The following is a 25,643-nucleotide window of genomic DNA, read 5'->3' as shown; positions in this document are numbered from 1 at the left end:
TGTGTGTGACCCTGAGTTAATTTCACATCATGGAGCACAACAGCAAACTTACTCAACTCTGTTAGCATTCCTTCTCTTGGACTTCATGTTCTTTCATGTTATTGTACCACTGGCAGATGTGTTCACTGTACATAAGTCCAGCACAGCTCAAAAGTAATAAATATTTCTAAAACTATATGGGTCTTTGGATTGTTTTACAGTGCTTTCATAGCAATCATGTAATATAAAATCGTGATGTCTTGTAAGTTTTGTGTTTTTGGACTGAAAAAATTCTCAAATGAATATGAAATTTTCTTTCACACTTTCTCTTTTGTTATGTACTGTCAATATTGTTTAATTCAAAATGTGTTTCTAAGGAAATATAAGTGACACAACTAATAAATAGAAATTCATACAATAATGTCAGAGTACAGAACCAAACACACACTACTATAAAAAAAAAAAAAAAAAGGTTTTTGCAAAATGAAAATATTTGCAGTAACCTTTTTAAATGGCTGAATAAAGTATGCGGTTTATTTTGTGTAGAAACTAAAAATATAGGACATCTAAAGAAGTAAGGAATTATATGTTTAGAAAATTACTTCTTTATTGTAACAATGCTTCTTAGAAATAAATTTAATTAATTTGTTATTTTACTTACCTTTAAAGTGGTGTCACATTTATAAGAAAACTGTATATTTATCTGTCAACCAGCTTTTGATGAATGCATCCCAAATACTCAATAATTTTTTCATTCAAAAATATAGATTTTTTCCTCAGAAATGTGGCACATTTTAAAGGGGATATGAATAGGCTTTCTAATGGAATAAGAGTTTTTACCAACAAGCATTTTTTCAATAATAAAATAATCCATCAAACACAAATCATAAAGCTTCTTGTCTTTATCTCTGGTAAAATTTACTAAAAATATTCTCGCTACTTGTAAATAAACACTTTGTGATGGCTCAGCTTTTTAAATTTTTGAACAATTAAAACTCATAATAATGACTCATTGTGCCATGTGAGGCTACAGCTTTGGAAACTGTTCTCACACACTTTTGCTCACCCTATTAGCACATTACCAGAAGATGTTTGTGTATTTAGACACTAATGATTATAAACTTGTCATCACCAATGATTGACCATCTCTGTGTGTGTGTCTGCATGGACTCTGGCCCACATGAGCATCTGCTGTACTCCAGTGCTTACCCACACCATGCACTCCATTGTCACCTAGCACAGTGCATATGTGTCAGCGCTGCTGATGCCACATTAAGGTGATGTGTTTAATCATCAATTCAACCAAGGAACTGCCCTCTTCATGCATACACTTAACACTTTGTCTCAGACTTCACAGGAACACAAAGGTCAGCTTGTGGATCAGTACAGAGGGGACTTCTATCAAGGACTGGAGTGTGTGTCTAACTGTGTGTGTCAGAAGTGAGTGTTTAGAGGTGGAAGCAGTTTTGCCGTCTTTTAGGGGGGGTTTAATTGTTGGAGTTTAAATCGGTGGTCTGAGGAGTCTCTAATTGAACAGGTAGATTCAGTAGGTGCACAGAAAGACCAAATCAAGAAGCAAACCTTTTTTTTTTTTTTTTTTTTTTTGCAATTTCCTACATTGCTGTGAACACTAAGGATGCCTAATTCCACTGTCAACTTCTACGACCTGCCGCGGTCCTTCAGCTTCTCAGACATTATTGTCATAGCAATATACTTTCTTCTTAACCTCGCTGTTGGCATTTGGGTAAGAGGCAGAGATGTAGCTTAATATGTATGTGAGAGTTTACTTTTTTCTTTCTTTACCAATTAATGTGGATATTAATTATGAGTAACAGTATTCTCATGTAGTCATCATGCAGGGTGAGCAGAAACACACTGAGTGGATATTTCTTGGCCGGCCGGGACATGGCCTGGTGGCCGGTGAGTCTGTCTGACGTGATCTTAAGAAATACATAGTTTTACATGTATTCTAAGAGTGTTTGAATTTTAGATCAAAAATGTACACTTACATATATGTTAGCAGTAACTCATATGTAATCAAACAACGTAAAATTGTGATTTGTAATGATGCTTAGATGTTAATGGGTGGACAAAAAAATGATTATATCAAACCATGCGGTAACAATTAGACCCGTGAGAGTTGAGATTACTGACGAACATAAAGAATATTATCATGAGCACAATGTTGCTCATTTCAAATCACTTCAACACTAGATTTAATTTAGGGCAATTTGACTAACTAAAATATGCATAAAAATGGGAAGGGTCAACAATTATTATTATTATTATTATGATGATGATGATTATTCTTATTATTATTATTATTATTATTGTTGTTGTTAATGGTAATAATAGTAATAATAGCAATAATAATAATAATTCATCTGTGTAATTTATTAACACTTTTCTTAAAAGAGAGAAAATAAAAACATAGATTTAACGGCAAAAAATAGAAACAAGGTCCTGTGTAGAAAGAGCATTTTGCTCATAGACGATGATTCTTTTAATGGTATACACAGGAAGATATTTAGCCATTTTGTAAGAGACTTTGTGGTAAGAACTGCATTTCTCAATGCAAAATAGCAAAGAAAAAAAATTACTTTCTAGCTTATTAACAGTGCAGAGTTCAGAAGTCAGCATCCAAGAAAGATGAGTGGGCATTAGTAAACATGGCACGAGTATCTTGTATCTGTAAAGGCAAATTAATGCTCAGTAATACAGGGAGAGGTTGGAACAAGTACAAATCTGGTACAAATGCACCTGGCCATTCATCTTCTTTTAACTGTTATAGGGCTAATAGGGCATGGGTGAGGGTGGTTGTGGGTGGGTGAAAGGGGATGTGTATGTGTGTTAGTGTTTTATCGATTTTGATGTAAATTGTTTTATAATGTAAAACACTTTGTATTGTTTTTAAGTACGAAAAGTGCTATACAAATAAAGTTTGATTTGATTTGATTTGAAGTATGCTAAACATTCTATAGCAGCTCTGTAGCACAAAAGTCAGAGTATTGACCTATTGTCATGAACGGCCTTTCATGAAAAAGAAAAAAGCAGGATGCATTATGAAACAAAAAGTATGAATTCCTATATTTAAGAGGCTGAGCAAACGTTTCACTTTCAACATGACAGCAAATGTTCTCCTCAGTTCCCAAACACTTGTCTTTATAATAAATAATTAGGTAAGTAAGTAAAACTTTGTTAATAGCTATGGCACCTTTCCAAATATAAAATCACAAAGTGCTGAACAAGAGCCAACAGGGCATATAAACAACAGAAATTAAGAAAGGATTTTATTAGAAACCTAGCAACAGCATGCAACACAATCAGAAATACACATCTGTCCAAAAAGTAGCTAAACATATGATATGATTCCAAATTTTAATTCTTGTCTTTGTGTATTTTATTTTTGAAGGGTTCTCAATTATTTGTAACTCAATACTTTCTGTTGTTTTTAACATTGTACACAGTCACCACTTTTTGTCTGTGGTGTTTGTGAATAGGCTGAGTATTTTCACAAAATTTTATTGGTGACTTGGTGTTTGAGTAAAAAGTCAAAATATGCCTTCAACCTCTCATCTACACAGATTGGATCATCCCTCTTCGCCAGTTCAGAGGGCTCGGGTCTATTTATTGGTCTGGCTGGGACTGGAGCTGCTGGTGGCATTGCTGTTGCTGGTTTTGAGTGGAATGTGAGTAGAAAACTCTTTAACATATCCACTTAACAAATTCAGAGGATTCTTGAAATTCTATTAACAGTAAGTAAAAACATTATAATGTGGAATGAGGAAGATCCAGCTTGTTAATCCATCTACAAATCGTTTCTTTTCTGGCTGCTGCACATTGGATTAAAAAAAAAAAACAGTCTATAAAAACTAATCTCCCTTTTGTATCCAAAGATAAACTCTTTGTATATGTAGACTTCCATAAGGCCTTTTTGCTAATCTAAACTTTGAACATGTCTAGACATTGAGAGATTTAATACCTTGCAAGGTGAGCTGAACTTCTATCAACAGCTGTAACAGGCAACATACAGCAAGGGGCAGCAACACCTTTCTTTATCAACATCCAACTGTATAGGTGTAAAACATGTTTAGCTTCACCAGCAGGTAAAAGATAAGACTTTTTCCCTCTTGAGTTAATTATTGTGGACAATCTAGTTCAGCTATTATGTCTTTTCTCTGCCTGCTCCCCTTCTCAGGCTACCTATGTGTTGCTGGCGCTGGCCTGGATATTTGTGCCTGTCTACATCTCCTCAGGGGTTTGTTCAAACACACGTACACAAAACACACACATGTGGGTGTGAGTTCTCTTGTCAAGGCTGGTTCTGCAGGTACATTTAGGTGCCAAAAGACTTTTTCCTAAAAAGGATTCCCCGCCTTGTAAATTCCCCAAGAGGGTGTTGCGCTTACATAGCACTCAGCTGCCCTAAAGCAACAAAGAGCAAAAGTTTTTCCTGTCAGGTGGATAATAATTCTGAAAACATGGAAAGTGTGACTTTTGAACAGCAGTCAACATAAATTAAAAGGCAAAACAGACAAGAGCCTCTGAAGTTCTACCTCAGTTGTATAGCTCTGTTGTTGTGTCTCTGAAAATGTTTAAATGTGTGATCAGATTGTAACAATGCCTGAGTATCTGGGACGTCGTTTCGGAGGCGAGAGGATCCGGACCTACCTGGCTGTTCTGTCACTGCTGCTGTCTGTCTTCACAAAGATATCGGTACAACAGTGATGACCAAGCAAATACGCACACTCCCTGAGAAGTCAACATAAAACGCCATCCTTACTTTGCCTGTTGTGTTTGTGCCACCAGACTGACCTGTACTCTGGAGCCTTGTTTGTTCAGGTTTGTCTGGGATGGAACCTCTACCTGTCCACTGTCCTCATGCTGGTGGTCACTGCCCTCTACACCATTGCAGGTGAAGTAAAATTCATTGGTGGATTAAAAACTATTCAACTAAGACATAAAAACTAGTCAAGTTTGTTTTGTTTGTAGTGTTTCTGATACCAATCTTTCAACTCTTTAAGCAAATAGAAATGTAGAACAGCCAACGGTTGCAGGTGATGAAAAGGGGTGACTTTGCTGCTCAGTTAAAATATATTGTGGTGGTAAAACATGTTTGCTTTTTACTATTTTTAAATAAAATACTACCACATTACTTGATTAAATACCAAACAAAGAAATTGAGGTCCTCCTCAATCCAGGAGGGGCTCAGAGGAGAGCCGCTGCTCCTCCGCATTGAGAAGAGCCAGATGAGGTGGCACGGGCATCTGGTTAAGATGCCTACTGGACGCCTCCCTGGTGAGGTGTTCTGGGCAAGTTCCTGTTGGAGGAAACCCCAAGGACGTGCTGGAGGGATTATATTTCTCGGCTGACCTGGGACCCTCTCGGGATCCCTCCTGATGAACTGGCAAATGTGGACAAGGAGAGGGAATTCTGGGCTTTCGTGAGGCTGCTGCCCTTCAACCTAATGCCAGATAAGTGGCAGAAAATAGATGGATGGATAATTAATATTAAAAAATGTATATCTTTTCCTTTGTAGGTGGTCTTGCTGCTGTCATCTACACAGACACTTTACAGACATTTATCATGATCATAGGTGCCATCATCCTAACAATTACTGGTATGCACATTTCCATCATTATAAAACTTAAAGGGGTGCTATTATGGTATTTCAAGTTTTCTGAGCTTTCTACAGTGTTACAGTGTTGAATCCTCATCAGACATGTGAACGGCACCGTTTTTTATCGCCTAAACGCATGTTTGAGTTCCAGGCTCTCCGTTCAGTTTCCATGGCGATGAAAAACGCGTCGTTTTAGAGAGTTTTTTCTACTTGGAAATCCTTGCGACGTCCCGGGGGATAAGGTTCGGTGATTGGTTACCTTCTACTGGTTAACAAGGGCATGTACAAATACATCAGGCGGGTGGAAAACGTCGGATAAAGTTATTTCCAACGATGGCTGGTGAGTTTACCAAAGAGAGACATCCTGCTGCATTCGTTGCTGTGGGTTGCTGTTTTCCACTTTGTTTTCAGGGTCTGATTCAGGTTCCAACATGTAGGGCTGTATGCTGTGTGTTGACATTGTATTTTTTTTTTTTTTTTTTTTTTATTGAGTTCATATTAGCCTAATCTTTCTGTTTATGAGATGTTACAATGACGGCGAAAGCAGTTGCGGTGCGCGCTACCGACGTAGCGCAGTGGCGGGAGGCGGGGCTTAATGCGGAGGAGTCTCAATCCACTCGTTTTGCCCGCAGGCTGATCTGACAGCCTACTGAGAGGGTCGGTCTGAAGTAAATAAAGCGATTTGTGACAATTACTCGATCAATCCCAGCCCTTCTGGTCTCAGAAATAACAATAAATTAGCCTGAAATGCACATAATAGTTCCACTTTAAGTTATTGCATGCTAACACACATGATCTTTTACCACTTTTTTTTTTCTTAACAATTTCATGGTGGATAATTTGTGTCTAGCTTTCAACAAGATTGGTGGTTATAGCAACTTGGAGCGTGTGTACAGCGTAGCAGTGCCAAGTAAGATCATCCCCAACAGTACCTGCCACCTGCCACGGCCCGATGCCATGCATCTATTCAGAGACGCAGTTACTGGAGACCTGCCCTGGCCTGGCATGACTCTGGGCCTCACCATACTGGCCACCTGGTATTGGTGCACTGACCAGGTAGATCTCAATTACTCACATAAACTAAGACATTCATTGATTTAAAAATGCATAGGCAAGATTGGAAACTGTCTAAAATAAGAAGAGTGAAAGTTGCTTCTGATGTAAGCAAAGTGGAAATCAACGGAGCTTCATAATCAAGATCGAGCATGAAGCTGAAAATGGAGGACTTCCCCATAAGGTGCAAAAAACATGTACATTTCTAAAATATAGGTTTTTTTTTTTTTAGTTAATATTTATTTTCCATCATACAAACAAAAAGAAAAAAAAATCTGATACAAACTGTCTATAGCTGTCCACATGCTGATCCCACCCAGGAAAATAAAACAGTGCAGCATGCTTATTGCAGAACGAGGAAGTTCCTGAAATAATAATAAGGATATAATGGTTTAATTTAACCTCACCGCCCGTTTGTTTGACTCCTGTCTAATCATATGATTGCATCCGCAATGCAAAAGAAAAAAGGGCCTGTCACACCCTGTTGCCCTGACCATGCCCAAGAATTTCCTTCCGTAGGGTCCGCCTGCAGCAGGTCTCTTCTTTTAAAAGGGTCATTAGAGTTCATCTACCTGAGACACTACAAAAATGTAACCACTCAACATCCAGATGAGGCATAAAGGACTAAAAAGAGAGACAATCTGTTGCAAACTTGTAAATGTCTACAAACATAGAAATACTCAGTTACTCTAGCAGGTTGAAAGTGTAACTCTCAGCATAAAGTGGGCATAGTTCACTATAAAATTAGATACTTCCAATGCACCTGTATCTATTTAGTATAAAACTTGCTTCAATAAGTGCTTCCATGCAATATATCTGAGTTTCCTGACAGTTCAACCAACACAAGTAAACCTGATCATTGTTACCATGATCCAGGCTTTGAAACTTTTTTTTTTATAAACAAAAAAACTACTTGTATTTTTCTGCAGTCTTAAAAATATTTCACTGTCCTTAAACATAGTTAATAACCCTGATAATCTCCAGGTCAGTTGTCTGGCTCGACAGGTCCTGTGGGTTTAAGTTACGTTCAGTCACTGTCAGTATGATTAACTGTCTTGAAGTAGTTTTGAAAAATCTGCCTGTTTGAGGCAAAAACAGATCGGATCCAGATAAGAGTCTGAATTTTTATTTAAAACATTCACTTTTGGTCCCAAGACAGTGCCTAACAGCTGCACATTTCTACATCTGTGCAGGTAATCCACAAATGTGAAAAAGAAACCAACACAATAGCCCCATCCTCTCACTACCTGTAAACATACAGGTAGTGAGTACTGAAGTTTGATTTGCATCAACAGAACCTGTTTCAGATACATTGCATTTTTCTGTGTTGGACTTGTAAAAACATTACACAAAAGTGTAAAAAACAAAGAAAGCAGCTGAGGTAATTTAGAGATGTTTGAGCTAAGTTGGTTTAACAGAGTAAAAAGCATCAAACAGCTGAGAAGAATATCAGAACTCACAAAACACAGTACCACATCTGTTAAACCGCTATCTGCCGTAAATCCCACTAAAAAAATAGAAAAGTATCCATGATATCTTGTTCATACATGTTTGTAAACACAAATCAGCTAAGATATCCTTATTAGAACACAACTTATTTTAAGGATACCTCAGCTGATTTGTGTTTACAAATCAGCTGAGGTGTTCTTGTTAAAAGTTTTATTCTCACACATTCTTCAGCATCGCCTCGTAGAATTGATTGTCATAAATAGACATTTTATGTTTGTTGTGACGCAGGGTTTCAAATCAGAAAGATCAAACAAAGTAAGTCCCAAAGTGTCACCAGTCTCAGAGAAGGTAGTCTGTCAACAAGCACCCTTGTATTCCTGCTCAGTTCTACCTGGAAGCCTTATTGTTCTGAGATGCTTTCTTCTGAGACGCTCCTCCTCGCGCTCTCATGTTTCGAAAGTTGCTGAGTTTTGATAGAGGCACTCCAAATAAGCCTGATGGGCCGACTGGCGGCTGCGGTGACACGTGATCAGTCTTCCTGTAGCCTGGGCTGTGTCGCCGTGGTGACCGTCCAGAGCGAGTGTTTACCTGCAGGTGGGTTAAATCAGGCTGCACCATTTGGCCCTGCCAGTAACGGTGTCCCCCTATCACAACTCCACCTGCTGGAGCAGGACGATGAAAACTTCCTGGTTTAGCCACGATGACTTTGGGCCCTTTCAGTCTCGCATCTCGAACTGGAGATCTTGACATTTGGAACAGCTACGCAGAGAGAGAAAGGACAGAAAGATGAGTAGGAGACCCACGGTCTGTTTCTCAACTTGTGGTTTAGTATTTATTCTTCGGTTCATCCGAATTCTAGTTTTTGTCTTGTTTTCTACAAAACTTTAACGTTCTTGCAAAAATATTTGAGCTGCAGTTGCACAGGTACACAAAGAGGCAAGGCATATAAAAAAAAAAAGGCATATATATATATATATATATATATATATATATATATATATATATATATATATATGCCTTTTTTTTTTTATATGCCTTGCCTCTTTTAACGCTGCTGAAGTGACCTGGGCTTTAAGTCAGTAACTCATTAAAATTATGGTAAAATTACTTGTTGGTGCAAGACTACCTCCAGGGACACGACTTTCCTGTCAGCAGTTATTTTCCTGTCACTCTCTGCAGCATCTGGAGTTGATGATGGTTAATTAATTTGCTTGTTTACTTCTTTTTGCACAGCTAAAATGTTCTAATTTGTAATATTAATCCCAAAAGAAAAACAAATAAGTGTTTCCAGTAGCTATCTGTACTTAAGTAAAAGCAATTTGGAAAATAAAGTTCAAGTTAATAGTTTCTGGGCTCAAAGTGATACCAAAACAGTGTTCACTGCTTCTGTCTGTCCACAAATGTTTAGCAAACCTGACCAACAACGAGACAACCAATCACAGGCGTGTACACTGATCCAGCGGTTAAAATCAATGAACACAGCAGTTCTGTTTTGTTTAATGTAAATTTAACATTTAAAGCCATGTTTCTTATTAAGTTACACCATCTGTGTCATATATAGTTCTGCTTCAGTTCAGGTTGTCAGAGTGCACAAAATACCAGCCAAAAGAATAATTTTGTGAAAAGACAATAACTTGTAGTCGCATGTCTTCAATAATTTTTTATTTCTGTTTACAGTTGTATATTTTAAAGATGCCATTTAGTGCATGTATATTCCTCCATTTTTCTATATTTTTTCATTTTTATTTATGTTGTTAAATGAAGGTTTGTCCTGTTGTTTTATGCAACTGGATGTTTAAAAACACTTGGCATGTTGTCAGCTCCAAATGTTGAAACTGTCAACTCTGAAGTGTCCCAGCCCCTCCTACAACAGTTTTTCTTTCTTTGTTGTTTACCTAAATGACTTTTTAATGCATGTTTTCAATAATGTGTTTTTGGCATTTTTTACACCTTCTCTTCATTTCAACTGTAAACATTAACATCTTATTTTTCCTCAGCTTTTTTTAACTTGTACCTTTAAGAAGGGCTTGACTACCATTTAATATTTCTAATATTTGTGTACCTGTATCTACAGGTTATTGTCCAACGGTCTCTGTCTGCAAAAAACATGAGTCATGTAAAAGGAGCCTCTATCTTTGCAGCCTATCTGAAGATGCTGTCTTTCATCTTCATCATTCTTCCTGGCATGATCAGCCGAGCTCTTTATCCAGGTGAGTGCTCTTACAAGATGGACAACAGCAAGCCTGTGCACACACACATGCACACACTCACACATACGCCTTTTAATTAGGAGATTTAAAAAATGTAGATGTTTTTACTTTGAGCAGGTAGCAGCTTGCTTTGCTGCCTACGATGGTACACACCCATTATGACAAAAGTCAGCGTAAAACACATGTGTGTGTGTGTGTGTGAGTAGTTTGTGCATTTCTTGTTGATGATAGATAAAATCTCTGGGAATTTTTGAAAAGCAATTACTTATAAAGCATTAAAAAGTTATTAAAAGATAAAAGTAAGCATTGTTCGGCAGTAAGTGGTAGATTTCCTTTCCAAACAAGAGTTGGTCCATTTGCACTCACACACAGCAGAAAATCAGTCTGTCTACACATCTGAACAGCTGGAAAGTGCACGTTTTAAATGAAAAATTACATAAACTGTCTAATGCTTGCTAAGAAGTTAATTTCTGTCAGGTGATTAATTAAACAATTATTTTGTTCTGTAAAGAGGCAGAAGATACTAGACAGAAAATAAAAAATTAAATTAAAAAATCTTTTTTTTTTCTCATAACTTCGGGAAATGCAGCATTAAAGTATTGTCCAGGATGCTCACCTGTCCTATGTGTCTGTGTGGCGATGGGCGTCCCTGTCTGCGCAGCTGCTGTGATTGACGGATGAGCGAAATGCTGTCTTCTGATTGGCTGGGCTCCCGCAGCTCCAGCATACTCTGAGAGAGGCGGGCCATCATGTTGAGCCCATCTCCTTGACGATGACCTCGGCCTGATCCTGCCTGTACACCATTGGTCAATGCGTCATTCGACTCCTGCTGTGGACAATCATAAAACTCCTCCTCTGATGCTGTGGACGCACTGGAGGGGTCTTCGTTGTCTGCTCGGTCACACATGACTTTCGTGCTGTCTTGGCTGCCCTCTTCATTACTTCCCGAGTCGCCATCTTTCCTTGATGTTAGGCGGCCACGGCCCGGTGTCTTCTCCTTCTGCAATGACTCTTGGTTGCCAATTTGTGGTTGGTCTATTTTTACCAGAGTTACCTGTGCTTCAGCAGGCTGCTCACACAGCACAGGGTCTATGACTAAGTGCAGCGTGCGGCGTTTAGGTACAGGAGGTGCTGTTTGTGCCTCTGGGGTTTGACTAACATTGTCTGTAGGCTGTGAATCAGCGGTTATTTTAACTAGTGATAAAGCAGAGTGTGCGCTTGGTTTGAAAGTGTCCTGTGTTGAAGTGGGGTTGAGCTGTTGAGGGGACTCTGTGGAATCAGTTTGGTCTTTGTTTGGAGTGGTTTGTGGTTGAAGAAGTTTGGCAGTTGGAGTCGTGGGAGTAGAGGCTTCTGGGTTTGGGTTCTCAGAGGATTTTTCAGATGTTTTTGTGTCCTGACTTGAAACAGGTTCCTCAGCCTGGGCTGGTACTGCCAGTGGTGAGCTAAACCGTATTGCCTGACTCATCTCAAACCTTTCTGATCTCTGTAAATGAACTTGATTAGCTCTCTTTTCATCCCTGATATTGATAAAGCCAATCACATCGCTTGGTGGATCTGGCTCAGGCCAGGTGGGCAGATATGGGATCAAATACGCTTTCTCCAGACCAGCTAACCCAGGATGTATGGGTGGCTCTACAATAGCCTCCTTTAGCCTTCCTTTCATTACTTTCAGCCCTGTAGGATTCTGGGAGTTCTTGTTGCTGGAGTTCTGGTCAGAGGAAGTGGGACTTGTGTGAGTTCCCGTGGCAACAAGTGCATATTTGGGATTAATGAGCTTCCTTGCAACAGCAGCTGGGACAGGAGACGGTGTCATCAGAGGCGCTGGGTCAGGCGCTGGCTCGTCCACCATGGGAACTTTATTGAGCGACACACCTCTGGACATGAAGTATAGGTCACGAAACTGCACATCAAAAGTCTCCACAGCCTGTCCCGTGATCACGGTGATGAGGTTGCGATCTAAACGAGACGAGGACCAAGTGTAACTAGAAAACCAAAGAAAAGAAAATATTATTTTTTTCTGCAGCTTTTCTCTTTCCTTCTATCAAATCATGCTGGTCCATATTGGTAATTATTAGTAGTAATTAGTAGTATTCTTTCTGATTCACATGTCCTGCTTATACTAATAGTTTAATAGTTTTTTTAAGGCTTAAATATCAGAAAATATTACACAAAACGTTTGTTTCCTTCACTGATGCATCGTTATAATGCTCTTTGATCACATCATTCCTCAACAGGCAGAATCCCTGCTCCACATGCAGTTATAGATGTCTGAATGGTGTCTGTGTGTACATGCTGAAAAATCCATCTTATTTGCAGAAATGAGCTTTAGCTGATAACCCGTTAGGCAAGCTGTAACAAGTGGCCACCTGGTTAGAGGGGAAAAACACTGGACAGTCTCAAAACAACACATTCCAGCCACAGTGTGTAATGTTTATGAGATTATAGCATAATTCAACTGACTAAGTTAGGATTTGCAGATATTTAACTTCATGTAATAAATTAGGTCTTTCTTTGCTCTACACCTTTTCATCTGTGCTGCTCCCAGTGAGATGACAAAGATGTATCTGTGTATTATGCTGTCAGTCTCAACGCCTCTTATACGCTAATAAAGGAAATAACATAGATGTTCGGGCAGTTTGCATACAGAGCTGCAATATTGCAAGCTCCTTTCAGAGTGATTTAACTCCCTTCCAGACACTCAGGACTCTATCTGGTGATCTAGCTGCTAAATTCTCCTCTTTGTTCATCAACTGGTTGCTAACTTTTTTTTTGTCAGCTATTTTCTACTCAGCAGGATGTGTGTAAGTGATTTATAGAGAGGAAAATAGCTGCCGGTTGCAGCTAAAACCAGGACAGTATGGATGAGAATGACATTAAACTAGTAAAGTTAGGGAAAACTGAACACCCAAATTGGATTAAACAGCATTTTATTGGTTAGTAATTTTATTTCAATAGTCATTTTAATCATTGCTGATAGAAAAATAGACGATTAACGCTGCTTTACGTATAGTGTGATGCTCACCTGTAGGAACCAGAGATTGCTCTGTCTCCATCTACAAGGAGAAACTTCTGGCTCAACGATCCACAAACTTTCTGGGCCGATCGTGTAAAGAACTCCACACCTCCACAGCATCGCACTCGCAGATTCTACACATTCACACATGAACAAGGTTAATGCTCTGCTAACTGTAGACGTTTTATTAATGGGGGAGAGGATTTTAGTGCACAATGGGGATCTAAATGTAACAAGAGAATGGAGAGACTGAGAAGAATGACTTTCCTTGTTGCTCAAGATGTAAAGCTCTGTATTAATAACACCACAACCTGATGGTGAGTGACTCTACAGGTTGGAGCATGGACTTTCTCTGTATGTGCATGCTTCTATGACACACCCTGTCGTGTTTGTCTTCAGCTCTGCGATAAGGGTGTGGTTCCAACCTGAGCGTTAGTTCTGTGTGAAATCTCACAGCCGACACTTAACATAGGAGTCATAAATGCTGCCAGTAACAGTGGAGAGGTAAGATAAGAGAAGTTGAAAGCTGTGAGAGAGATCTGAAAGTTACTGCATTAAGAAAGAAACAAGCTAAAAGGAAAGAAAAACCTATGTGTGTGTGGTTTCTCTAATTGCCTGCAGCACGGGCGGGAATGTGCTTAGTAACCTTATGGCCTCCAATCCAAAAAATTTAGAAAATCCCCCAAGAAACACTAAATGGTTTAAGTTTGTTTTATTCAATTTAACACAGAAAGGCAACTGATAAAGAAATTCGGCCAATGGGGAAGTACTAACTAATTATAAGTATTTTTTATTAATTAAATTACCATTATTCTTAATGGTCTTTATTTAAGAACATCCCATTTAAGACTGTATAGCTGCGTTACCTTTATTAAAAACTAAATCAACATATAAACTTTTTAAAAGTAGTTATCTAACCAACAAGATTATCAAAATACCATCTGAGTGTATGTGTGTGTACATACTAACCTTTAGGTGGCCACGGTGCATATCAGCTCTGCCACACATGGAAAGAAAGCTGGGTACTGCAGCTATGTCAATGATTATGTACACAGGGATTTTACGTTTGTAGGATGCATCCAGCAGATCTCGAAAGATATCCACATCTGTAAACACATCCATCACCACAGCTATCACCTACACACACACACACAGAAAAAACAAGCATGGAAAAAGACAGCTGGAGTTAGTGTTTCCTGGTCTGAGAGCAGGCTCAGTTTAAGCTGCTCCTGTCAACAATATTAAACCCATTAAATCTACAGGAAGCAGGGCACTTGTGAGAACTGACTTTGAACAAAACATAAAGCAAAATATTCTTGCTGCCAAAGAAATTCGATGTTCCTTCGGGAGACTGCTAGAAACAAAGAAGGTTTTGCACAGTGGTGATAAAATGTGACTTGACTGGACAGTGTGCGCTCCTCTGCAGACAGGACAGTGCTACTTACTTGATGAAGTTTTACAATTGAAGCCACAGGATTGAATGATTTAATCAAAGAAATTTAACTTTACATGTCCTACCAATATATTAACATTCAGTGAGACAGTGTATTGCAATCTAAGATTAACTTAGAAAATGTAGAAGCAAGCCATGTCACATCATCCAAGCAGTGAAGATATATCTTTTGCACATCTAATGCAAGCCAACTGTACATAGGTATGTGCCAGTGTCTTTGCCAATAAAGGGTAGACGCAATGTATTCCTGGCATGAAACACATTCAATGACGTCAAGGTATTTCAAGCTAAGACAGGTCTTTTTAAAATCTGATGTGTGAGATAGGGAAAGTGCATGTAAGGAAGCTTGTTATAATTTTTAGATAAGAGTGAACATATATTCAAATCTAAACAGAAAAAAGTGTGGTGTGGACATATTTGAGGCACAAACTTAAAATCTGTCCAAACAAGTCAATATCTGATTTACTTTTCCTAGTGGGCAGCTATATGGTTGAGATCCACATGTGAACACTCAAGAAAAGTCAAATCTGTTCCAAAATAATAAAACAAACTGTTATTGTGCCAACACATATAAAACAACAGATATTATAATACTGAGCAACAACTGCCAGGTTAACACAATAACAATTACTAAGCTGATTACAGATCAGAACCAATCATAACTTGAACAATAATTATGCATAACAGAAAAAATCTTGATGCTGACATTTAGGAAACTTGGAACACAGTGGTGTAGTCCAGGGTGTATACAAGAGTATACGGAGTATACCCACTTCTAAAACCCCCGTGTACCTATCTTAACCAGCAGCTCAACTAAGAAGGTACACAGGAAGTTACCTATGCTACACTGGTACAGTTAGCCATCAGCTGTGTAACTTTAGCCTGAGCACAGATCTAATAAAGATATATGTTTATATGTCTATGAGCCTGTCTCTCATAAGTCTGTGTGCCAGTATTGGTGTAGTCATTTCATAACTCTTCCTCCTTGAAACCGAAGAGTAGAAATTATGTGACAATAATCAAATGTACAAATGGATTTTTGGGGTACACTAAATAGAGTAGGCTTACATGTCCCTTTTTCAGAAACAGTATTTTTCTGAACCACTTTTTTTCTGATTTAAAAAAAAAAGACAAAAAGAGTATACCCACTTCTTAAGGAACCACTATATCACTGTTGGAATACATTTAACCAATTAGATGCCTTAACTTTTTTTATAGACTTTTTCTTAAATGATAAGTAATTAAAACATCTGCTATTTAATTTCAGATGCATCTGCAAACTCTGAAGTCAAATAAGAGTCAGCTATAAATTCAGCCCTGCAAGAGTTACTGGGTTAGACAAGCACTGCATTGTTGAATGTGGCTTTGTGGCTGTTGCTACATTTGACTGTAATCCACAGCATCCACACATTTTAAAACCACGATGTTTAGTGGTGCATTCACTGTAAAAGGAGGAAAAATAAGTCAAATTTAATTTCTTTTTATTACTGACAGGATTGTACTTTAAACTTCAGTTGGATTTTTTTTTTTTTTTAAACTTGGACTTCATTGCTGTAAAATGTACCGTTCTTAAACATCAACACATACTTCTAGAAATCCAATGAAATATTTTTTAAAGAGTTTTATGATTCAGGGTGAGGACATAAACAAATGCTGATGGTTTAACGAAGAGGTGCTTATGTTAAACTGTTGATTAGAGAACTTGATTAATTTATGAACTGCTTTTTATCACCACCTACCTTCTGCGCTGCTGCAATGCTTTTGCGCACCACTTCTTTGATGTGCGTGTGTCCCTCCGTTGGAGGCTGCGTGTGGACAGTCACGCGCGTAACCCCTCTATATGAGATAGCGTCGGGCCATCCAAGGTCCAGCTCCGCCACAGAAGCCTCAGACCGGTCTGGCCAGTACTCGAGCGACACCTCGCCGTCTTCCCCCTCTTCACCGGATCCCGGCGTAGTGCTTCCCGGACCTGGAGTGTCTGGTTTCTGGTGATGCTCGTACCCAGGCCGGTAGGCCTCTGCCTTTTGAGCAATACGCTCAAGCTCTGGTTCCGAGAGAAACTCCCGGACGCCATTCTGACGGATGTAGTCCGTGAAGGCGTCGCGGCCCTTGGTGATGAGAGCCTCGACAGCCAGCCGCTGGTCCTCGCTGTAGAAAAACTCTGGTTTACTCTCGCTCACGCGCCAGTTGACGTGGTGTTCGTCCAGACACTGGATCTGAGACAAAGCCATGACCCCACTTTAAGCGCTGGTCAACAAATGGTTAAATACTGAAACCACTCTGACCCAGTTTCCACTTGTTGATCCGAAGGGTCAAGCCTCGGAAAGGTGTGATATGTCATTACGGTCCATATATCCTCGTGACCCGGACTTGTGATATAAACTAATACACATCCGTTTTCATAAAGGGAAATGAACAGCTATCGCTTCCCCAACACGGGTTCCAAACTCAGCACAAATCTCAGGTTACTAAATCTTTCTTTCAGCTATAGTTTGCAACAAAGCTCACCCACCCAACGCCACGCCTTTCACCTGACAAGAGCCGGATAACCCCAGTGGCCCGACTCACCTCCTCCAGCCTCAGGGATCGGCAGTCCTGTAGGGAAGCAAACAGCTGTCTGGGAGTGGATGAGTGAGCATGTGCGTCTGTCTGCCAGTGAGTCAGTCCAAAGCGGAACACGTATCTTAAACAGAGAAAGAAGTCGTCAATCCTCCATTAAAAATGATGAAACCGCGTGTGACTCAGTAAACTGTTGCGCTGACGAAGCATTTTCCCTCTTCTGTCGGAGCCTTTCTGTGAGACGCCAGAGGTTCACAGATGTTCCAGCGAGTGTTCAGAGCAGTCAGCTTCACCAACGTGGCACAAATAAAAAAAGTCTCCACTCTCGCTGTGGTCCAGTTTAAAGTGGTCAAAAGTTACTTAAATGTATATAAAGTTTGTTAAAGTCCGACAGACAGTGTTGTGGAGCTGCCGGAAGCCCAGTTACCGGGGGCAGAGGCGGGGTGTCCGGTAGTTGGTGTGGAAAATGAAGCTCTAAACCCCACCCTCTTTTCTGGACAAACGGAGAAAATTCTGTTGTTCACCCCAAATCAGAACCCTTATGAAACAACCACACTCTGTGTGACTTCACTGTGTTTATGCTGGCTGTGCTAATGGTAACCGTGGTCTTATTTTGGGGGCTGACAGTTTAACTTTATTGGGTCAACTGTCTGAACAAATCATTAAGGGAGAAACATATTGAATCTGTGTGTGTCTTGCACAGATCAGCAGTTTTTATGGTTTGAAGTGATTGCTGGTTAATGATATGTCACTGTTAAGTTTTCCAATAATAAAACATTATGAGAGATAATTAATAAATGTCTAGACTGTTGTTATGATTAATGAGGATTAACATGAAGTTTAGATGTAACTATAAGGAGGCTGCAGATTTAAAAAAATGCCTAAACTGTAAGTCCATTTTTTTTAAAATCACCTGATTATTGAAGATATTACTGCTTAAAAGCCCAGTCAAATTAGTTGTGATGAGAGATGTGATGAGAGTTGTGCAATTAAATACCATTTTCTTCTACATATGTTATGATAATGCAAAGCAGTTTTTTTTAAAATCAGACTTAAACTAGAAACTAAAGATGAAGTAGAAAAATTTAAAGGTGCCAGTTTGTAAGGCATGTAACACAATTTGTTTGCCAAAAAAGAATATTTAATTGAGCAGATTTATAAGACAGCAGGGAGAGCTGTGGCAACCAACAGAGCTTTCTGTTTGCATAAGAGTGATGTAATTGTTGTTTAAGGTAAACTTTAAACTGACTTTGAGTAGATGTTGCAGCAAAGGAAATATGAACTCATTTCAACATATTCAACCATACCTCAATTTCTCAGACTCTGTAGGATGTGTTGATCCAGATGAGTGTGTGCGTGTGTGTGGCGCTGAGGTGGGGTGCTCCAACATTGCCTTTCCTAAGCTGGTCACGGAGCTCATGCCAAGTGGTGAGAATACCGTTTTCAAGTCCCTATAACTGGAAATATACATAGATATATATGCCAAAATGGTTTAAAAAGTGTTCACCTGCAGACATCACTATGTTTGCGCACGTTGCAGGCTTGAGGGGACTTATGATAGCCGTGATGATGGCTGCCCTGATGTCTTCCCTGACTTCCATCTTCAATAGCAGCTCCACGCTCTTCACTATGGACATCTGGAAGAAGCATCGCCCACAAGCATCTGAGAAGGAGCTCCTGTTGGTTGGCAGGTACAATATAAAACTTATCAGACAGTTATTTTGTTCTTATCAGCTCAAGTTTGACAGCACGCCAGACATGCTGTGGGATTTGAACTCTTTACACCAGGACCAAACACAAAAAGTAATACCAGAAAGGGTAAAAAGAGGTTGTTCATGTTTTGTTACAGGATTGTGACTGTGATCTTGGTGGTGGTGAGTGTGGTGTGGATCCCCATCCTTCAGTCAGCCAACAGTGGACAACTGTATGTCTACATCCAGTCAGTGACGAGCTGCCTTGCTCCACCCGTCACAGCTGTTTTCACTCTGGCTGTCTTCTGGAAGAGGACCAATGAGCAGGTAAGACAGAGACATAAACACACATAAAAAGAAGTACAGGCAGTTGTCTTTCATGAATCCTTGTGATACAGTTTGACACAGAGAGATTTCAATGAATTTTCATATGAAATGTTTGAAAATTGTAAAAATTATCCACCAGCTATTCTTCAAAACACCATCTCCATTCGGACGTCTGAGTGAGTGTCTGACATTTACACTTAATAAATAACACCTATAAAAATAATATGATTTATAGACATTTACCAATAAATAGACCCGTCATTCCCACCCTATGCATCCATCAGTTTTCTTTATGCACTGATCCAGCTTGAATAAATCAGTGGGCGGTTGTAAGTCCATCACAGAACTATAATCTCTCACATTCACTCCTAAGGTCAGTTTAGAATAATAGGTTGACTTAAAACATGTTTTGGACTGTGGGAGGAAGCTGGAATACCCGGAGAGAACCCACAAATGCAGACTCCACACAGGCCAAGGTTCAAACCAGGAACTTTCCTGCTGTGAGGCGACGGTACAAACCACCCCTACACCGCGCAACCTGCTGCTGGGCCAATAAAAGTTAAATAAACAAGCTGTTGCTTTTAACCTTCAAGGCAAACGAATCCAGTCTGAAGCTTATTCCAGCCTGGACACCAGACTGCAGGACTTTCTGCAGTTTTATGGTTTTCCTCTGTGCTGATTGTCCTTCGTCCTGCACTGTACAGTTTTATTAGCCTCACATGGGATCAAGTTCTACACGGCACTGTTTTTCTTTTCCTCACTGCTTTCTGTGTTCTGTGTATGAACTGGCTTAAGTGTACTTTATTGTCAGAAGGACAAGTTAATATCCCTACAAGGTGTGATTGTTTTAAGATAAAGAGAAGATAGCAGTGATGAAGTAAGAATGTTTATTCAGCGATAATAAGTCAGGTTTTGAAATGTTTTTTTGATGGTAGTCAGCCTGCTGGATATTTAAGCTCCTTTCCCTTTTTTTTAACAGAGCAAGTCCTGGGTGTGTCTGATCTCCTCTGGCATGCTGTTTAACAGCTGAAATTCAGAGAATTCTCTGATGTTTTTCAGCTTTAACAGGATTTCCCCCTTCAGTGCTGGGTTTACCCTTCAGCAACTCAAAAGACTTATAAAGACCCAGGTTGTCTTTTATTATTTTGGGTTTATTTTCCTTGAGTGATACATTTTATGGGTCAAAGGAAAAGTCTATATCTAAAGTAACTTTAGCCACACTAGCGTCACAAATAATGACAGTGCTCTTTGGTTCACTGCCTTACCAATGATTATCTTGGCCCTTAATGGTCTTTTGAATTCTGCTGATTTTTGTTATCCTCTGGCGCCACTAGCAGGCTTGTAGCATCAGAAGCAAGATTATGCCCACTAAATATAAGCGTATATGAACTTTGATTGTGAGTGATGAGTTAGCAAAGTCTTTGAAGAGTAGAATAACATCTGAAAGCCTTTATGCATTGTGGTTAACACAACATTGTAATGAAGTTATAGTTCGTTTGAATTTTTGAAGTCATCCATCCATTTTCTATCTATAGCACAGGACACATACAGATATAGCAAACTATACACACTTGCACTGTATGTGTAACCAGTTTAGAATCACCACTCAAACCATTATGCTTCAGGTCTAGAAAAAGTTTTGCACCATAAATATGTCACCAGAGAAGGCTAAATGACATCATAACAGGAATGGAGGGAAATTCTTGTTTGTTATGCTTGAATGGTGGTTTCTCACACACGTGACTGATTTTGTTTATCTACTTATTCTTACACCAAAGATTACAAAAGTTTTTGCAGTTTTTAAAAAAGCATTTGCACTGTAAAATATTAACACGACTCCACACGCCCACTGTTGGAGATGTTATAATTTGAGGGTTTAGGTCAGTTTTAGTTCTTGGTCTGTGCTCTCTTCACTTTCTAATAGTATCCCACAGACAAAAGTAATACATCCACCCAAATGAGACACTAGAATACCCCTAAATTTGACATAGCACATACTTAGAAACACAGTCATCAAATTGACCAAACTAACAAATATCAAGATGGGATGATTTTCCTTTCCTTTTTATTTTTTCTTCTTAATGAGCATTAAGTCAAACTGCACAGGTTACATTCCATACTGAAGGCTTACCAGAAGGGAAATGGAGCACTATTTTTGTTGCTGCATATTTGGACGCTTACAGTGAGGGAAAAGTGAAAGTTTGATGATAGATTTTTATGTAACAATCCAAGCCCAGAACAACTTCAGAACTCACACTGATGCTTCCAGATGGAAGAAGACCAGCATTTCCATTAAAGAGCCATAAAGTAATGTGTGTGTGTTCATGTGTATGTTTGTCTGTTTTTAGGGTGCATTTTGGGGCCTGATGGTGGGTTTGGTGGTAGGTGTGTGCAGGATGGTGTTGGAGTTTGTTTTCCCTCCTCCGCGATGTGGTGTTGTGGACTCAGCACCTATGGTGTTACGTGGTGTGCATTACCTCCACTTTGCTATTATTCTCTGTGGCCTCACTGCCATCGTGGTTGCCATCATATCACTGCTTACACCGCCACCCAGCCATGAACAGGTGAGTGCACAAGGATACAGTAAATAATAGAACTGTAATGGACTCATGTTTTTCTGTTGGTCAACCAGTAATATTTGCTACTATAGGTAATCAAATAGTTTGAGGTCAATTAAAGCTTTTAAATGGAATATCTGAATGTTTGGTCTCTGTTATGAGACAGTACGTCTTGTAACCTACTTGCTGTTCATTTAGACATTTTCAGTCCAGTCTTTGCACCTGACCCTTATCAAAAGAATGTGCTTGCTTGTTTGTTTGTTTATCCATTTATCTATGAATTGTTAAAGCATAAAAAATGTTACCTAGCTCAAGGAATGAGCCAGTGTTGTGTTCACATGTAACAGACTACTTAGAAAAGGATTTGTATATTTTAGCACCTTGTTATTAGTTAACTGTTACAAAAACATATACTTTCTTCGACTTTCTTCAATTGTGTCTTGAAAAACATTAAGGATCTATATTTTCTATACCCACTTCAATAAAATAAGTATCAAGGGAGACTAAAATCAAGTGAGAGGCCGAATACAGATTCCTTCACATGTTGTCAGCCTATCACAGGGCCAACACAGAAACAAATGACCACTCACTCCTCGGGTCAATTAGGAATAATACATTATAACTTCAGACTGTTGGAGGAAGCCAAAATACCCAGTGAGAATGTATGTTGCACAAGGGAGAACATGCAAACTGGAAAATATTTTAGTCTGCTTAAGAAGGGTCAAATCACTGACAAGCATCAAGCAGAGAAAACATTTATGGAGATTGCAGAAACTACTAAAATTCGGTTAAGAACCTCCCAAAGTATTATTAAAAACTGGAAGGATAGTGGGGAACCTTTGTCTTCCAAGAAGAAATTAGGCTGGAAAAAGAAATTCTGAATGATGGTGATTTGCATCTAATTATACATTTGATAACATCAAATCGAAGAAACACAACAGGACTGCATCTCAGGACTATGTTTAATAGTGAAAACATTTCCATGCATAAAGTGTGAAGGGAATTTAAGATATTGGGACTGAATAGCAGTGTAGGCCCAAGAAAACCACTAATTGGTGAGGCTAACTGGAGAAAAATACTTCAATTTGCTAAGGAGCATGAAGTCTGGACTCTGGAACAATGGAAGAAGGTCATGAGGTCTGATGAGAGCAGATTTACTTTGTTCCAGAGTGGTGTGAGCATCAGGGTAAAAGGTAATCAGCCATCACAAGCCCACAAGCCTAGCGGCAGTGCACTGATTGGGCTCGCTGAAGTTGGTCAGATGTTCAGCAACATTAAGTGTCAAAAGAATGAGGCCAGCTGACAACTTGAATATACTGAATAATCAGGTTATTGCATCAATGGATTTTTTCTCCTCTGATGATGGGGGCATATTCCAAGATGACAATTACAGGATTCAGTTCTAATTGTGAAAGATTGCTCCAGGGAGCATGAGACATCATTTTCACGCATGGATTGGGCACTACAGGGTCCAGATCTGAACCCTGCTGAGAATCTTTTGGATGTGCTGGAGAAGGCTTTGTGCAGTGGATTTAGTCTCACATCATCGATACAAAACGTTGATGAAAAATTTATGGAGCAGGATGCAAATAAATCTTGTTACATTGGAAAAGCTTACCAATACAATGGCGTGCCAAATGCTTGTTGCAATCATAGCTAAGGTGGTCCAACAAAAAGGTAATGTTGACTTTTTTTTAAAGCCAGACAGTAAATTTGCTGTTGATTTGGTGAAGAAAAATTAAAAGTACTTGCAGGTAGTTGGAAGCAACTTTGTTGCATTTGTGTTTTCTCCTCTCCTAGGTGTGTAATCTGACCTGGTGGACAATAACTGAAGAGCCCCAAAGAGAAATTCCTCTACAGAAAGTGTCTTCTGTTAGCAACCGTACCTCCCAGGGTAAAAGCCTGAACTTTCCCTTTGAATAAAGAACAGCAATAACGAGTTAGATAGTCATCCACACTCAAAGGCTGATGTAGTTTATTTGTTAAGTAACTTCTTGTGTGTGTGTGTCTGTGTATTAATGCAGACTCTGAACCACCACGCCGCGGGATATGTGGACAAGGGGCAGGTCTGTGCATCTCTGCAATACGGCACTCAGGGCAGACTCCAGCTCCCAGAGTTCCTAGCATTCGAGAGAGTGTGTTCTGGTCTAGGTTCTGCTGCATCAATGCACTCCTGCTTGTCAGTGTCAACATTTTTCTGTATGCATACTTTGCCTGAAGAGAGGATCAGTTTACAGCAACCTGCCACACCCTCCTGCTGAGTTCTCTCCAACATGAACTGCAAACTAATTTCTCCCCTTTCAAGATAGGCTGGAGAGACAAACATTTTTGTTTATCTTTTGATAACGTCTTTCATAGGCAACATATTTCATAATGTAACGGCGATAGTTTGAGGTTTGGGTATGGCAGATTCCCACAGAGCAAATGTTTTCACTAAGGGTACGCATACCTCCTTCTTCATCTTTATTCACCACTGCTCATCTTAAAATTGTCAAGAAAAAAAGTCCATAATTACAAGACCTTTACAATCCAGGACAAAAAGGTGGGGTTTTTTCTGCTTCCTATTTTTGTCTTTTGGAAAAGCTAAGATGCATTATGAAATGATTTACACTTAAACTTGTAACAAAATGTAAAAATAAAAAGTTTGACTACATCGCAGTACATCTGGGAAGTTACACTTAGCGTGCGTGCATTATTATTAATTTTTTATTACTCTTTCTTTTTTATCTTTTTTTTTTAATTTCCTTAAGTGAAAAAAAATCTTTCTTTGATCTAGAAAGTTTTATTCTGCTTGGGGCCATAAAAACAGAGCAACCTCATAGGCTCAAACTTCTGCAGATGGCAGATATGTAAGAGGTCTGTGGTTGTGTACAGCATTACACACACACATACAGTTGTGCTCATATGTATTCACACCCTTTTTATTTAAAAAAGAAAAGGCTGAATTTACAACAGTCACTCAAATAGCTGAAGACTTTAAAAAGGAATAATAACTAAAAATTTGCAAAAATATAATTTAGCAATATAAGACACTGTTTTTTCATTTAATTGAGTTGAAGAAAGAAAAACAAGCAAACAAATCGGTCCTGGACAAATTAAAGCACTTTTCTGTTGAACAGTGGGACAAAATACCTGTCAACAGGTGCAGAAGTCTGACTGAGAGGAACAGAAAACACCTGACTGTAGCGGAAACATTAAAGGATTGTTCAATAAAATATTAGTTTATGAGTGATGTAATATGTAATAAATTATATTATTTGTTTGCTTTTTAAAAAAATATTTCTATTGAACCAGAATTAGAAAATAATGTAATGATTTTCATAAATTTTTTAAATTTATTATTGCTTTAGTCAATTTCAGCTTATTTTACAGGCAGCTGTTTTTTTCCTTCTTTAATGAAAGGGAATGAATAAATATGAGAACAAATGTAAGCATAGTTTGCCATTATGGTGATAAAGGGTGAGTCGTAGTAGCCTAATCTAAGCAGGTTGTGATGACCATAGCAAGTAAAAGTTGGGTTATAGAGATGTTCAGAAATTAATCTTTTCCCAGTGTTTTGAGGTCCTTAGCGTCACAAAATGGCACACTAACTGCTGTAGTACATAAGCATTTTTATAGACATCAATTATTTCTTCAGACTATCTTCTCAAGATCTCCTCATTAAGATTTTATAAAGTTTTACAAGGAAGCAAGTAGCTTAAAGCATGCTTACATGGAACCACAGCTAATGT

At 39.0% G+C, this 25,643-nt stretch overlaps 2 protein-coding genes across 2 annotated transcripts; one reads left to right on the top strand and one right to left on the bottom strand.

Annotated features, from left to right (window-relative positions):
- Positions 1-1,615: 1,615 nt before the first annotated feature.
- On the top strand, positions 1,616-24,130 carry slc5a10 (solute carrier family 5 member 10; the record flags this gene model as incomplete). Its single annotated transcript, XM_079238206.1, has 15 exons — positions 1,616-1,723; positions 1,828-1,899; positions 3,564-3,668; positions 4,178-4,237; positions 4,591-4,695; positions 4,789-4,894; positions 5,519-5,599; positions 6,450-6,655; positions 10,176-10,311; positions 18,657-18,764; positions 18,877-19,027; positions 19,186-19,354; positions 21,703-21,918; positions 23,713-23,806; positions 23,937-24,130. The coding sequence occupies 15 exons, from the start codon at positions 1,616-1,618 to the stop codon at positions 24,128-24,130; spliced, it is 1,911 nt and encodes a 636-aa protein (XP_079094332.1).
- Positions 7,828-17,262, bottom strand: fam83gb (family with sequence similarity 83 member Gb). Its single transcript, XM_079238205.1, has 5 exons — positions 16,517-17,262; positions 14,294-14,461; positions 13,334-13,458; positions 10,928-12,293; positions 7,828-8,860 (listed from the first exon to the last, which is right to left on the bottom strand). The coding sequence occupies exons 1-5, from the start codon at positions 17,006-17,008 to the stop codon at positions 8,489-8,491; spliced, it is 2,523 nt and encodes an 840-aa protein (XP_079094331.1). The 5' UTR covers positions 17,009-17,262; the 3' UTR covers positions 7,828-8,488.
- Positions 24,131-25,643: the final 1,513 nt, after the last annotated feature.

The sequence above is a fragment of the Telmatherina bonti genome, assembly GCF_933228915.1.
Source record: "Telmatherina bonti genome assembly, chromosome: 3".
In the NCBI taxonomy this organism is placed as follows: Eukaryota; Metazoa; Chordata; class Actinopteri; order Atheriniformes; family Telmatherinidae; genus Telmatherina; species Telmatherina bonti.
This window is presented reverse-complemented; position numbering and strand designations above follow the sequence as displayed.